Source organism: Panthera tigris, chromosome A2, assembly GCF_018350195.1.
Source record: "Panthera tigris isolate Pti1 chromosome A2, P.tigris_Pti1_mat1.1, whole genome shotgun sequence".
Classification (NCBI taxonomy): Eukaryota; Metazoa; Chordata; class Mammalia; order Carnivora; family Felidae; genus Panthera; species Panthera tigris.
Window position 1 is genome coordinate 111,743,310 of NC_056661.1, and position 16,791 is coordinate 111,760,100.

A 16,791-nucleotide genomic window follows, 5' to 3' on the forward strand; every position below is an offset into this window, starting at 1 on the left:
TTCTTGTTACACATTGAAAACCTGCTTGGACCACCAAGAGAAACTTCCTGTCAAGAAAATAATATGAACTGCAAAGTCATTTTCAAGTGCAAACAAGTATTCTTCATATTCTTTCATCTCTTTCCCACATCTAAGAATATGTCAAAATACATGAAATATAAAATATAAACATATATGTTTATATACACATAAGCATATAAACATGTGTGTGTGTGTGTGTGTACACACAATCTAAAAACAATCACAATTTCAACAAGATTGCTGCATTGCACCTGTCTGGTCCTCCTTAATATGAAGAGATTACTTCATCACTAACTCATGGCATTCTCTTTCTCCTGACATTTTCTGTCACCTTAGCATGGATTTCCTTGTATATTGTTTTTATTTCTTGTTCTGCACCACCAAACTCAAGTACATTTAGGATGACCTTAGACTTCAGCTTACCTGAGAAGTTCCAATTTATACCCATTGCACCAGTGTACTTAATAGTGGCCTCTTTTGTGTTAAAAAGTGTTCTGATGTAGAGCATAATTTATACGATCACCCACTGTAAGCTGCAATAATTTTTTCAAAGCTAAGTTGACTGAAGTGTGTGTATATGAATCACAATGAAACATCAGTGATATGACCTCACCAGACCACCCTTCTTGTGATGGCCCATTTCAACACAAATGAGTGTCATCAGTGGCTTCATGATGGTTCTTCTTGTAAATTCCATCATGAACTAGCATTTTCATTTATGCCATCCCAGCCAACTTTAAATTCTGACTCATGATGGGATTGCCCCAAACAGGGCAGGGCAGACAAATGGAATGTGTAGTATTGCCCTAACATTTCTTAACCTGCCTGGCATTGAACATGGCTTTCTCCCCACTTTTGTTCTCCAAAAGTCTTTATGCTAGCATAAAACCCTATTGAGGTCACATGAATTTTTCCTGTGTAATGAGGGAGGTTGAAACTTGTCCTTGAAACATAAAGATTACAATAAAAACCTAATAAACCTGGTTAACAAGAAGAAAAGATTAGTGCTATTTCATAACATTGGCATTACAAGGAAATTCTGCTCAGTAAAAAAATACTCAACTTTACAGGGGCAAAGAACATTTGCCTAATTGAAACTTGATTTAGATCTGAGCCATAATGAAACATCAAGCGAATCTGGTGGTTTTGCATCTGATAATGGTAGCAATAAAAATGTGACTTCAATTCAGTATCATTCCCTTGACATATTCAGAATTCTTTTAGAAACTACCCTTGCTTTAACATAAATTAGCAGAACTGTACATTATCAGAAAATTAGACGTAAAAAATTTGCCCCTATATGTAGGTTCATTTTTTTTCACATTTGAAAACATCAAGATGAGTTCATCCAGATATGTATCATTAAGTATAATTATATTGCCTTTTATAATAAATAGGTTTTAGAAATGAAGATTTCTTTAATGTAAATAATCAAGAGCTATAAAAGCCTCAGAAATTAAACTACCAGATCAACCTCCACTTAGACTAGCATTTATTCATCACACATTTACTGAGTGTGTATCAGACGCTATACTTGGATTTTGGGGATAGAAAGAAAATATATATAAGCACCTGCCCTCTACAGTCTAGTAGTCTTACTTTTCCAAGGGAAAACAAAATGTATCTCTTCAGAGTGGATGGTCTATGTCATGTAAAGTAATGTTATGCCTAACATTTCTAAAAAAGCATTTACATTAATCCTGCTCAAGTCTTTCTTCTATTATCTTTCAAACCCAGGTGAATTTTCCTCTTACTTCAGAAACAGCTCTGAGAGACAACCCAGAATGGGGGCAGCAACTCCATGGTGCTGTGAGGGGCTGGACCCTCTTTAACTTTGCCATTAAAAAAATTTTTTTTAATTATTTTCATGTTTTTTTTTAATTTATTTTTGAGAGAGACAGAGCACGAGTCAGGGAGGGGCAGAGAAAGAGGGAGAGACAGAATCTGAAGCAGGCTCCAGGTTTCGAGCTGCCAGCACAGAGCCTGACACAGGGCTCAAACTCATGAATCATGAGATCACTACCTGAGCCAAAGTCAGACACTTAAGTGACTGAGCCACCCAGACGCCCCTACCTTTGCCTTTCTTACCCTTGGCTTCCATTAGAAGGGTTCCCTCAGGGCTCAAGATGGCTGCTGCTAGTCTAGACATCCTTTTATAAGACTGGGGCACCATGCCCAGCTGCTCTGAGTTCTGGCCTGTTAACAGTTCACAGTTGCCACGTTGGTGGAAAATTGGCTTCCCTCCATCAAAGAGAGCCACATCCCAGCAATGTGTAAAGGTTAAGCCACCCCAAGTCTCAGCCCTCTCTGGACTGACATCAGTCAATGACTGACTTATGGGAGGGTATAAAAGCCAGACCCACTCCTTACCTCAAAGTGGGACAACTTTGGGGTATCATTTGTGCTCCAAGTTCTGGGTGGAATCAGGCTAAGACCAGAATTTGACTGCAGCGATATCTTTGTGCCTGGCCTTCCTGACCTTACCTTACTTCCCTTCTCAATAAATCACTTTCCAAGAACCTCTAGCTCAGGTTCTTTCTTTGGGGAGCTAATACAATTATTTTTCTCTTATAATGTCCTCATTTCCTCACCTTTTCTCTTGAGTCACAACATACATATTGAACATTATTGAACATATTGAACATACCATGACCTTTTCCTCCAAATATATTTTGAGACTATCAAACCTAATCACTAGAACAGCTAACAGTGAAGTCAAGAAAGAAAGGAATCCAAGCTGATTTTCACCAAATAAAAATATGGGTATATTTTTTAATTGCAAGTAGAAGCAAAATTATTTAGACAAAATGGTTTTTCCCATAAAGATACTCATTTTCATTTCCATGGCTTGAATGCTTGTTTGCTACAAGTTTGAAACAAGCAATATGGTAAAGGCAAAGGAGAGAGAAAAATGCTCTAGGTTGGGTATTATTGCTGCTAGACAATAGTAGTATTTTCTGAATGTATAATTTAGTACCAAATTACAAAGGTTAAAGTGAATTTTTCTACCAATTCTATATGAGTACGGAACTATGAACTATGCATTTGTTGCATAAAAATTATTGCAGTAAGCTGAAGTTCTGGCACAGATGCATTATTTTAATTTTTAATTATATCTGGTTCTTTGTCTATTCAACAGTAAAGTTATGTTTCATATAGCCTAAATGCTAAGTTAAAGAACAAATGCAAAATGTTAATAAGTAATGTGGTTTTGTATTATATTTATATGAAATCCAAGGGGAAAAAAAAAAAACAAAAAGAAAAATACAAGTACTTGTACTATTTCCTTGCTCCCTCTGTTTTGCAGTACTCCCTTAGTCACTAGCTTCCTCATGATACATCTCTAGCTCTTCAGAGCTTCCTTACTCAGATCTACCAAGAGCTTCCCATGCTTCTGCCTTTTCTTCCATGCCCCTTTACCTAATCTCTCTTAAAATTAAACTGACTTTGGTTTTGTTTCCTGTGCCTGATTTTCAAAGAAGTAGTCTTAACCACCTCTTCCCTCCCTATATTTTTGTAGGGTCATTTAAGAAACAGCACCTCAGTCAAAACTTGGAATAACTAGGTAACAGCAAGTGATTCAAACACTCATCTATTGCTTCATTTTTATTTTTACATCAAATGATAGCGTGCTAAATTTCTGTGCAAAAGAGAACTTTCAATAATCACGTAATATATTTTGAAGACATCTGTAACAATTACATGGCCATGATATACATCTAGAATAAGCAAACTCCAAAGTTCGATTCCAAACTTTATTCTATGTGTGCTCAATTTGTCTGGTTTTGACTGCTATCAAAGTAGAGTATGTATTCATTGTAACAGTGTTTATTTTTTTTAAGGAAGTAGCTTTAAATAATTATCCAAGTTTAATTTAATTTGTATAGTAAATGCAATTAAGAAAAGGATACTGCCTGGAAAAAAATGCATTTCTACATTCTTCACAAATCATTCTGTCTATTCCTAATAGGAGAATCTAGAATAATTGATTCTGAATTTAAAATACTAAAATCTGTATCAGTTTTAATTGTTGGTTCTTCCAGATAACTTTGGGCATCCTTTAAATTTTGTTGAAATTTTGTGGTGTAGACTGTAGAGCAGAAAAACATTAGAAATGTTTCCTAAAACTTTCACTTTCTCTGATCACTTGACTTACAGAAAGATCCCAATGTAAACATTGAACCTTATGTTCTTTTTTAGTTACTTTTTTGGTCCATTTCCCTTCTCTTCTTACTTCTATAGATTTAACATTCTCAAAATAATATGAATAAACGTATCATCCAAAACAAAGAATACTTAAGTGACAGTCACAAATATGTAGTTTCCTGATTTTTGTGTACTTTATCCTGTTGTTGATGGATATTTATTACACTTTATGACAGACTGTTATAAAGGTCATTTCACATGCGTCAGAAACATTTAATTCTGGGAAATAATTAGAAAAATATTCAGATTAAGTCAAGGTACCCTTTGAAGAATGTGAACAAAATGAAGGTGTTGTAAGAGATTTTCAGTAACCCAGTATAGTTATGCCAAAATTGTATTTGTAACAGATTGGATTGATGTGTGTATATTTGACTAAATTGGCTTTTAAGAATCATCTTAAATAACTAAAATAAAAGCAGTAGCTTTTTATTTTTATATATTAGCTATATTTTTAAAACTGTTAAAGGGGCACCTGGGTGACTCAGTCAGATAAGCATCTGCCTTCGGCTCAGGTCATGATCTCATGGTTTGTGGGTTTGAGCCCCACATTGGGTTCTGTGCTGACAGCTCAGAGTCTGGAGCCTGCTTCGGATTCTGTGTTTCACTCTCTCTCTCTATGCCCCTCCCCTGCTCATGCTCTGTCTCTCTCTCTCTCTCTCTCTCTCTCTCTCTCGAAAATAAACACTAAGAAAAATTTAAAAATAAGTAAATAAAAATGTGTTCATGACCCAAAGGACTTTCATTTGAAAGATGATTAATTACATTTATGACAAATTTAAAGACATAAAACACCTCCCTTTTCTTTGAAGCTGGATCTAAATATGCATACAATATATGTATACACATATAATAACTTACACATGTAAGTTATTATAACACTAATTATAATAACATTGCAATAAGCCCTTTGCTGAGTGTCTATTATATCCTACACACTATGCGTGGCATGCTTATGCTTGCTCATTTCATCTCATATCAGTATTTTGATATAGGTATAATTAGCTCTGCATTACAGTGGAGGAAATGGAAGCCTCAGAATTTAGGTAACTAGCCTAAGAACACATCGCTGTTGAGTCACAGTGCTATGGAAATTGGGAACTTTATTTCTAGTGACTATTTAGCAATGGTACCTCATCACATCTGTTACCTCTAGTTGTAACATGAGTAAAAGTAAGACTCTCAGCCTATGCTCAGAGATCAAGGAATAGAAATTTTCAGAATGTACACACTTACATGACATTAAATTCTTTACTAATTTCTGTTTTGGTAGCACACTTTTTAATTACATGGGGTTTGTGAGGCAGTTAGGAATAAAGCAAATGAGCATAAAAGAGGGTTCTGAAGATACATGGTATAAAATATGATTCTGCTTCTATTGTCTTTCCTAATTTCCATTAGGATCCACAAAAAAAGTGTCTTTAATAAAAACACAATGCTAAAGAATACAGTGCTATGCCACATCACTAGATGGGCAGCTACCACTCTCATAGAGTGGGAAGAAGAACCACTCAAGCACACCCTCTAATAAGGTGTCAGTGCTGAGGACTGCTAGGAAACCTCCACTGGAAAGCAGCCTCCTGTGATGTTGCATCTGTAATGGGGCAGCGAATGGACTGAGTAGACCTAGAGGCTGATGACAAACTGCTTATGTCTGTAAACAGCACTCATGCATTGATGTGTGTTCAGTGTAATATTTCTACTTACATGAAAGTGCCTGGCAGACACACACACACACACACACACACACACACACACACACACACACACACATCCCTTTAGCACACATTGACTAACTGCCTCCCTAGTAGCATGTCCATTCAGTGTAAAGAACTGCTTTAATTGGTGTGATATTTGCATGTTAGGTATTCCCTTAATGTGTATTTAAAATTAAAAAGAAAAATCCTTAAGATTCTGCTTAGCAGAGTGTGTCTGGTTTGTCTTCTCTAAAGTCTCACCATGACACTTTCCGGCAGTTAACATTTGACATTATTCCCATGGAGTTCAATTTATGGCCTTCCTCCAGTTCTGCAGAATCATAAGGCCTATGCCATCCATATCCATTTATGGGATCATTTTACCTATAATTATATAGACTGAGAAATGTCAACCCTGGAACCTAAGAAGTATTGACAGGACCAAAGTTTGTAGCCCTGTTGGTCATCATTCTTAGGTATCTGAAGTTTGAGAACAGAAGTTGGCACTAGAACTTTTTTAAACAAATGGTCAGAAGGCAGACTGTAAAGAAAACAGATTTTTGCTTGTAAACTCGTTATTTACAACTTGTGTCTTGGAAGTAGGAGACTGACCTGACCTTGAATCTGGGTTAACTTAGGACACAGTCTAACAACTATTAGAAACAAAGACTATAGTCATAGAAGCTTCAGCTTCCCTTCCAACAGAGTGCAATCTTAACTGCCAACGTCCTACCTATTGAGTGAAAGAGCTAGTCAAGTCTGAACTGAAATAGACTTAATTCCACATTCCAGTCAGGTCAAGTTTAAGAGTTAGTGAAGGCTAAGTTAGGTCTGCAAATGTGCTTGATTTCTTTCTGAGAACAAAACTAAGAAGGTTACTTTCTCCTCTGAATACTTCAGAAATAAGCACCTTTTATAGGTTGGCAGGCTAAGCCAGATGGAAGGATTTTAGGCTATGGAGTTTTCATAGTTAGGTGGCCACCCTAGTAGTAAAGGCAGCCCAAACATCAGTTATTTTAGCTAGGCCAGGCTGGGACAGATCAGTAAAGAAGTTCTAGATAATGTTTATTAAAAGCTGGTATAAAGCCAAGGACAAAGGCTGCAAGGGGACACAGAGAGGAGATAATGGAACTGCCGTTAAGTGTTCAGGAAGGACAGTTTTGGCTTAACCTGTTGGTTGTCTGGGGAAATACAGAGGAAGGGTGCTCGCTATTACCCCATTTAGTACCTCTCTGCTATATTTACTCTCTTGGAGTTTCTCTTTTTATCTTCCCACTGCCAAAGCCCACCACATGCCACCTCTAGGTCACAGCAGCTTTAATCCTGTATTGTAGAATGTTGGGGCAAGTTGAGAGAGAAGAAAAAGAAAAACTGATTGGATGGGGACAACCAGAAATTTTGTGGGTTCCATCCCTTTTCAAACTACCACATCCCTGTGTGATTGTATATACACACACAAACACACATGGCCCTCTTTCATTACATTTTTTAAAAAGATAAACACAGATTAGAAGAAAAAAAGTGAAATGTCAAAGAGACATACTAGATATCACTGCCTTTATGGAGTCATCCTTAAACATACCCTCTCCCCCCAACCCCTATCCTTCCCTCCAGAGCAGAGAAGCCCCTAACTGTGTGCCCATAGTGCCTTGGTGATATCTCTCGTTGTGCTTATCACATTGTATTTTACTATTTGCCTATATAGTTATCTCCTCACCCAGACTGTGAACTACTTACAGCTAGAATGTCTGTGTTATTTACTGTATGCCTGTGGGTGAGATGAATAAAATGCTGTGATTTCCAGTGTCTAGTGATTTCATAGTAAAGGCTGGACTGTAGGAAGTATGTGATTATTCCACTAAAAACTCACGGTAAAATAATTTATGACTCATGCTTTATTATATTTTATGTGTTTAAGCTCATAATGATGAGCCTCCTTATAATGATACAAGTAGTTAGTGGCTAGGGGTAAAGGTAAATAGTTTCCAGGCACAGCCACGTTACTAAAATGTCACAGCCAAGTGGGAATCTATGGACAAGTGAATTGGTCACAATCTGGAAGTGATCTAGTAAGAAAAATTACATTGGGTAAACTAAACTCATTCAGGTACTTTGTATCTAAAATGCTGAGTCATGCTGCTACATTTGGTTCTGATATTCATCAAGCCAAAATAATCAATATTAACACAATCAGAATCCCCATTTATTCTATATGTCATCATTTCTCAAGAAATCAAGATCATTTTTCAGAAAGTTAATTTACTATAACCCAACATGGATTGACATGTTCAGATTGGGGTCAGTGTATGACTATTTTTACAGGGAAAAATTCTAGTTCCAAAAATGCCTCATTAGTTCAGATAATATGAAATATAGTGAAATTTTAGCACACTAAAAAAATGTGGATCGTCTTTACTATTGTAGTAGAATTCAAGCCAAACCCCAAACCTACCTAAATTACATTTTAATCACCCTACTTTTTTCCAACCTTATAAAACCAAATAGTAACTATCCAGGAAATGTATCTGTCAATTGTTATGTAGTTAACCTTACCCCTTCCCAAAGAAATTATGTATTTTTTAGTGTCATGTACTTAAAACTATTGGTCAGCTTATTTCGGTTTTCAAGATACATTTTGGTTTAGAATTGTATATACTTCTCAATATGAGAGTAACACCTCATTTTATCCTCCATTACAGAAGACAATAGATGTACATCCTCGAATGCAGCTTCCTGCACCAAGTGCCTTGCTCTGGGTCCGGAATGTGGATGGTGTGCTCAAGAGGTGTGCCTTTTTCTTTCTTATTTTCTTTCTTCTTTCTTATTTTCTTTCTTCTTTCTTCCTTTCTCTTCTCTTCTCTTTTCTCTTCTTTTCTCTTTCCCTGTTCTTCACAGTTGACTTCTCTAGGCATGATTTTATTGCCCTAATATTTTGTGCTTTGAAGGTGCATCAGGAAAAAGAAAGACACTGCTGAGCATCAGGAAAATTTTATTTGGTTGTATGCTTAGAAACAGCATATCTGACTAACTATAAAATAACCTTTTCATTAGGAAAATTATGGTAATTTTGAAATGAAGTGCAAGCCATTTTATGTTTTCCATCTGTCCTATAGAGAGAATTGGCAAACACAGATAGTGACTTTTGATAGGTCAGTAGGTTTTGTGTGAAATTCTTGCTACAGCTTGGGGCATTAGGTTATATATCCTAGTTGGATTGTAGTCTTGTACTTGCTTATTAAAGAAAAGCAAGTTAGTTTATAGGGCTGTTTCATTTGTTTTTATTTGAAATACTTAAAGATAAGTTATTTACTCCATTTCATAACATTGTATATCAATTCATTAGTTACTTATGAAAAATGGGATGCTTTTCCTTTGACATGTGACCCTATTTGTGTGATACTGTGTACATTTAAATTCTGTGGAATGGAAAATAAATCAGAAATCTTTTATTGTTCAAAATTAGTGTTTTTATATTCTAACAAGAGAAACGTACCCCAATAACAAACTTCTTAGTAAAACAAATATAATGCATTCCTTCTTTCCTGGCTGTGAAGTTGTTTTGTGAATTTTTTCTTTTGTTGATATTCTTCCATCAGAACTACTTTACATAATAAGTTGCAATGAAGAAGCCATCTATAATCTGGGGTTCTTTTGTGAAATTACAGAGATAACTTTACATTTGTTTATGTAGCTCTTGGGAATTGGAACAAAGAGATATTTAATGACCTTTTGCTTGCTATGAAGATCTCTAGCTTTTGCCTTCTCTGATTTTGCTCAAAAACTGCACCTACCATCATCTTTCCAACCTCTCCTGTTACTACTTGCCTATAACTTATGCATCTCCCAGAAGGAAAAAGAAAGCTGAAAAGTAGCAAAGGATGGTGGACATTACTTTCTTCTAAAGCAAGTCAGTAAAGAGACAGAGGAGGGGTTCACAAAGTAGTCTTAGCCATGTCTGAAAGTGTCTCCTACTGACAACCCAAAGGCTTCTTGGATATACTCTAGCCTTTACCAGTGAGGAATCAGATGTCACTCGAAACTAGGCAGTGCTTCACCAGAACCCATGGAGTGTGGCAATGTCAGAGAGAGGACAATTCCAGAATTTCTATGACAAGTCCCATCACCTCCTATGAGCCAAATGACCAGACAGAACTCACTCTATTCTCTGAGACTACCTTTCCTCATTTCTATAACCCTGAGTTTGGAATTTACTTCTAGGTTTTTCTGTCAAGAGTGTTTCATGGCTTTATATTTCCTGACCCTAGGCCAATACTCCATTTTAGATTTTCACTAAGGAAGTCATGAAGTTTGTGTCAACTTGATGTCAGCTGCTCAGAACTTTAGTAAGTGTAGCTTAGAGGAACTCTCAAAAGATGATTAAGAAACCCAGCTGTCAGCCAAATGTAACATGCCAGCCATATAAAATTCCAAGTTCCAGAGAGACCCCTTTATCTGATATCGCCGCTGGCACAGAAAATCTGGAGAGGCTCAGTTATGGGAATAGCAAATGTCAGTCCTGACACAAAAGGAAAGATTTTGAGTATTCAGAGAAATTGGTGGCCAAATGTCAAGAGGCAATCCAAGGAGAAATGTGAGGTGGCTGCCAGAGCACAGGAGGCAAACCCATGTCTGCTGTTGATCAAATATTTCAGAAGAGGATCTCAGAAAACATTTGGAAATCACTTGGCTGTTTGTGTTCCAGAATATCCTTCTGTGTAGTACAGGGTCATCTAATTCATGTGTTGAAAATGCAGGCTCTGAAATGAGGTCAACTTGGGTTCAAATCCCAGGACCATCAGTTTCTAACCATATAAACTTGCATACATTACTCTAACTACTCTGAACCTCAGTTTTCCTTAGCTCTAAAATGGAAATAAAAATTGTACCTATGACATACTATTGTGAGGATTAAATGAAACAGTATGTGACAAGCATTTGTCACAGGCATTGCTTAAGAAATGGAGTTGTTACTAAAAGAACTTGAGTGAGACTCCAAAGCAACTCATTCAGGTTTAGGAAACCAAGAGGACTGTGTTAAGAACACAACTTAGGGGGAAGCAACCAGTGTTAGGACTCAGCTACTAGCCACATCATTAACAGAAGGAGCTGTCCACTCCCTGCAGGCTGACCTGACATCCTTGAGAAGAAGAATACAATGATTAATTTTGAAAGATTACCCACCATTAGACACATATGCAACTGATGTCTTTTATTTCTTAACCAACGAGAGTGGAGGTACGGGGAAAGAATAGGCTTTTGTTTTGTTTTGTTTTTTTTTTCTGTGTTCATGATCAGAATAGTTAAAACTAACAAATTAAGCTTGGTTTGTATAATTTTCAAGGCTGGTCAAAAGTAAAAGATCACTAGAAAATTTGGACAGGGTATATTCAATTTGCCTACATTCTTGTATAGCATGTTAACCTGATGTTCTAGATGTTTTGCCTGCTCTTTCTCTCCATGTTACATAAAAATAATTGTAAAATAATTAGGATGGAAAAGACCTTATCAGTATTGCCTAGTTTAACGCATCAAGCTCCTTTTTAACATATGTAAAAGACTTGATGAGTTTTGAAGAATTCTCTTCTTCTTCTGCATGCTATGTCATACACAGATTGTGATCACATAGTCAGAAGTTCAGAGGGCAGCCTTCGAACATAATTATACTAAAATGCAACACAAAGGTATTCACCGTCAAAAGGAACATGATAGAGTTCTTTCATTTCCGTGCAGATTGCCATGTTTGGAAATCAGAAAGACTCAGAAATAAGAAGAAAAAACTTTTCTTATTTTTTCCACAAATAATTATATTGAATGGATAAAAGTAACAAATGATGAAAAGCTACCTGAGGTAACTTCAAACCTGGGCTTTCATTTACAAATGGGATTTAGATGCAGAAGGAGTATGGTTTTGCTTGTGTATTTCGTGTAGAAAAAATAAAACACAAGCATTAGAAGAAATTAAAATGACACAAAACACCACAAATTAAAAGGGTGTGGTTTCAAATTCTTTTCTTTTATACAAAGTGGAAAGTAGGCCGCAGTGGGCAGGGGCAGCATTCCATTCTTTATTTTGATGTCACGGTCTTTTCTTCCCTTCTCAAACCTAATTGTCAAATTGGCAGTGCTTTTCTAACTCAGTTTTTACAGCAGAGTAAAAACAGCCATGCTGATTCAGACATTGCAAAATAATTGAGACTATTTTGCCTATTTCAGCAAAATGATTTGACATTTAAAGGTCAAATGGCATAGCGTGATGTATAGTTGCAGTGAATTAACCGTACTCCCTTCTTTTCCATTTCTGTGTACACAAATAACAGAATCCCTAGATGAAAGGAAAAATCAGAATTACTTGTATTTTATTTCTTTTCTTGATTTGAAGTCTTGGTGTTTTTACATCTATTAAATGCATGTAGCCCTTTGTCTGTGGCCTGTCATGAACATAGAGGTACCAAGTCTTAAGTACCCTCAATATTGCTCAAACTCTAGGACAGGAAGGATCCTCTCATCTATCTTGGAGCTTTCTGAAGGAAAGTGATACATATGATAGCAATATATGCCATCGTTCTTTGAGCTTAATCTTATATTGAGTACCTCTAAGTTTTATCAATGGACAGAATAAATTTGGATACAAGAAATTAAGGCTTTGGAGATTTTTAAACATCATGATAAAAATCTGGGTGTATGGTCAATAGCAAAGCAAATTGAATTTTTCTATTCCCATGAAGCCATTTACCAAATGACAGCTGGAAATCTTGATTGAAAAGAATATATCCTCTTAATATATCCTCTTAATATCTCTTAATATACTTATATTACAAGGGTGCTTCACACTCTAATTCAGGATCAGTACTGTAAATATCAGTACAGTAAATATTTTTTAAGTTTTATGGGCCACATACTGTTTCTCTTGTATGTTCTTTTTTAATTACTTAACAGCATTTTTTTAAAAGGTAGAATGCATTTTTTTTAGCACTCAAGGAATACAAAAACAGGGCATGGATTATTGTATTTGTACCACCATGCCTAGTTTTTGAACCCCTGTTCTAAATTAAGAGAGGAATTAAAATCTTTGTGTGAATGTTTTTATATTGCCTATCACCATCCCATCTAATACCAGTGCCACGGATGTTACTATTCATAATTAGTGATCTAATATTCAACTAATAGTGAACTTGATAATTTCCTTCTTCCATAACCCTTTGAAATTCTATGCTTCCCCTAAATCTAATGCCTATAATAATTACATTTACTTGTTTAATGGCTGGATTCATCAATGGCCTATTGACTCTTTGACAAGGTCTCTGTCTTCTTCCATTCTGTATCCTTAGCACCTAAAAACTACTGACCCTGTGTAAGTATTCAATCTGTATTCTTTGATTGAATGATTAATTGGAAACCCAATTCCCTGGATCAGCTGAACTAAAGGAGGAATGACTGAATGTCAGATCATAATAGCCACTGCCAGTAAAATCACTGAGCAAATAATCTAGCTACTGTGTAAGCAAATGTTCCAAATAATTCAGGCCAACATTATATATAATAAAATATATTTCTATACTTTTTAATACATTTCCTGTTCTTAGGGGAAAACATGAATGGTTACATGAAAAATAAAAATATCAAATTTTTTCTCAGGATAAGTTAAATTTTAAGCTTGTTCCACTAATTCCAAGTTTCTTGGATGGCTATTGAATAAAGATCAACTAACCAATGCTGAATGGTAATAAAAGTTCTAGATTCACTTGCAAATCCAGTATAATTTTAGCTCCAATTTTCTATCTTCCAGCCTCCTTATGAACATCTTTCTTGGTTTATTAAATTATTTATAGGCTATTGTGTGTCTAAGATGGGGGATTTCGTGGTCTAAGAAATATACATCTCCAGTTCATCCTTTTGTGAATTTTCAGTACCTTACATTGGGCATGTGACTCCTGAGGACCCTCTCTCATATTCCGAACATAAAAATTTATAATGCATACACCAATTGGGTTATTTGAGAACTGAGACTTACATTTGGAATGAATGAATGGTCTATTTTGGATAAATTTTCTTTTGAAGCAGTTTTTGCAATGTAAAATATTTAGAAAGAATTAAGTTGGAATGATTTTACAGTGATCAGTTAACAATATTTAAAGTACTTGGTTTAAATCTCCTCTTTAATATTCATTTTCTTCTTTTTAGATAAGATTTAGGAATTAAAGCTTTATTTAAGACAAATTTTTTTAGTATTCTTTTTGGAAACAAGCAGATATTTTGAATAGTTGCATAAGTTTTGTGACATTGGAAGATGGCTTCTTTACAATATTTGCTGTGTGGTTTTCTTTGGTTATAATTGAGACGGTATGCACTGAAAACATCAGTGATTTTCCTTCTTTTAAACAGGATTTCATTTCAGGTGGATCAAGAAGTGAACGTTGTGATATTATTTCCAATTTAATAAGCAAAGGCTGCTCAATTGATTCGATAGAATACCCATCTGTGCATGTAATACCAAGTGAAAATGAAATGAATACGCAGGTGACACCAGGAGAAGTGTTGATCCAGCTGCGTCCAGGTTTGGTGATTTTCAAATAAATCTTGATGATTCAGACTTTAAATTACATTTAGCTTTATTTGCTTATATTTAATATTTTGTGAAAGGCAATATTATTGTAGTAGAAATAACAGTGGGCTCAGAATAAAGAAATCAGAATTCTGATCTTTTTTTGTGCCTACAGCTAGCTAGCTGTGTGGCCTCGGACACTCTGCAAACCTGACCACATTATATTATAATTATGTGTTTCCAGACTTGATCACATTGTAGTGTAATTGTGTTCCAATTCCATTGCCAGCTCTTGAAGAAAGAGAACATGTTTTATTCCCCTTTTTCTCCAAAGCCTCACAGAGTGCTGGCTTTTAGTAAGCACTCTGTAAGTATATGTTGACTTGATTAGTTGATTAATTAATTAGTAAGAGATGTAAATTAAGCTAAGTCCTTAGAGCCTTTGCGATAAACTTTTAAACACAAAACTACAATTCATAATTATCATAATTGAGCTGCTTTGTGATGGCTCCTGAGAGTAACACATAGTTCTCCTATACCTCTCTTATACTTGCCATTTCATCACATTGTATTACACAGTTTGGCACATGTAGTAGGCCACCGGAAATTATTCATTTTCTTCCACTGCTAGAAAATCCCAGTGTACAAGCTACATATGACAAGGTAATTTCAGGTACATAGGTATGCATCAGTCAATTAGATGCATTTAGATTTAAGCAGTATGCAATTGCCTTTAAGTCTTCATTATTTCATTCTGGGTGGTCTTGTCCTGGCATTAAATTTTTAAATAACCATTATTGATACATGACCTCCCTTTTCCAAAGCTGAGCTATTTCTCCAGATTCTTCAATTACCAGAAAAACAAAGTCTATTTCTTTCTTGGTGTCAGGCATATTCCCAGCTTCCAATTAAAACTATGCTCTTCACCATATAAAACAATTATACAGCCCAGTATGGACATATACAAGCAACAGTTGGAAAGGGATACACAAAAATGAAGGTAATTAGGTTGGTAAGATTATGCCATTCACCATCTTCTATTGCTACCATAACAAAATTGTGTACACTAGGGGACGTAAATGACAGAAATTTATTTTCTCACAGTCCTGGAAGTTAGAAAGTACAAGATCAAGGTACTGGCTGATTTCGTTCCTGGGGAGGGAGAAAAAGAGACACACAGAGAGAAGAAGATGGAGATGAAGGTCTCTGGTGTCTCTTCCCATAAGGGCACTAATCTCATTACGAGGGCCCCACCCTCATTACCTCATCGAAACCTAATTATCTCCAAAGGCTCCATCTCCAAACAACATCACATTGTGGTTTAGGGATTCAACATGTAAATTTGGAGGGAACACAAATTGGTCCATAGCTCTTGATATATAAAATAACATTTTCAAAGGCCATGGAGTAATTTTAGATATTAGTCATATTTTAGGCAAGAATATTTAATTCCAAAAAGCGAAAAATATTTTTATAGGTCAATATGTGTGTACATTGTGCTATAATATTTGAAGTCAGTATAAGAGAATAAACAAATATTAAATAACAAAGAAAAGTTTCTCCTAAATAAAGTCTGTCTCCAAGAATAAATCAAAACTCTAGTCATAGACCATTTAATAATAACAATAACAACAACTGACATCAAAATACATGGGATGTTGGGCACCTAGGTGGCTCAGTTGGTTAAGCATCCAACTTCGGCTCAGGTCATGATCTCACAGTTTGAGTTCGAGCCCCACGTCGGGCTCTATGCTGTCAGCTCAGAGCCTGGAGCCTGCTTCCAATTCTGTGTCTCCTTCTCTCTCTGCCCCTCCCCCACTTGTGCTCTGTCTCTCTCTGTCTCTCAAAAATAAATGTAAAAAAAAAAATTAAAAAAAAATACATGGGATGTGAATAAAGTTGCTCCCAGAAAAATTAAGATCTTTAAATACTTTTATTATTAAAGAAGAATGAACAAAAATTAACTAAGCATCCAAATTAAGATATAGGAGTAAAAAAAGGCCATAAGGAAAACAAGGGGAAGGAATTAATAAGTTAAGAAAAAAAATTAACAAAATGAAAAAGAGAAATAAAAAAAGAAAATGAATGTATAAATCCAAGAGCTAGTTCTTTTTAAAGTCCAATAAATAGACAAATTGCTGGCATAGCTAATTAAGAAAAGAAGAAAAGAAGTAAATAACCCAGTTATATAGATCATAGCCAGAGAAACAAATATTAAGGGAAAAAAGCCATTAAGAAAAAATTAATCACAAAAATCTGTGGTAAAGTGTATAAATCTTAATAATATAGGTAATTTTAAGGAACATATGCATGACTAATATTGACTCA

The 16,791-nt window shown here is 35.5% G+C and overlaps 1 protein-coding gene across 1 annotated transcript in view; it reads left to right on the forward strand.

The window, feature by feature from the left end:
• ITGB8 (integrin subunit beta 8) overlaps window positions 1-16,791 on the forward strand; it is an 83,075-nt gene that overhangs the window by 16,933 nt on the left and 49,351 nt on the right. Inside the window, exons 2-3 of the mRNA XM_007089073.3 lie at window positions 8,621-8,706; window positions 14,304-14,475. Of these exons, the coding sequence (XP_007089135.1) occupies window positions 8,621-8,706; window positions 14,304-14,475 (258 nt within the window). The remainder of the gene's footprint in view (window positions 1-8,620; window positions 8,707-14,303; window positions 14,476-16,791) is intronic.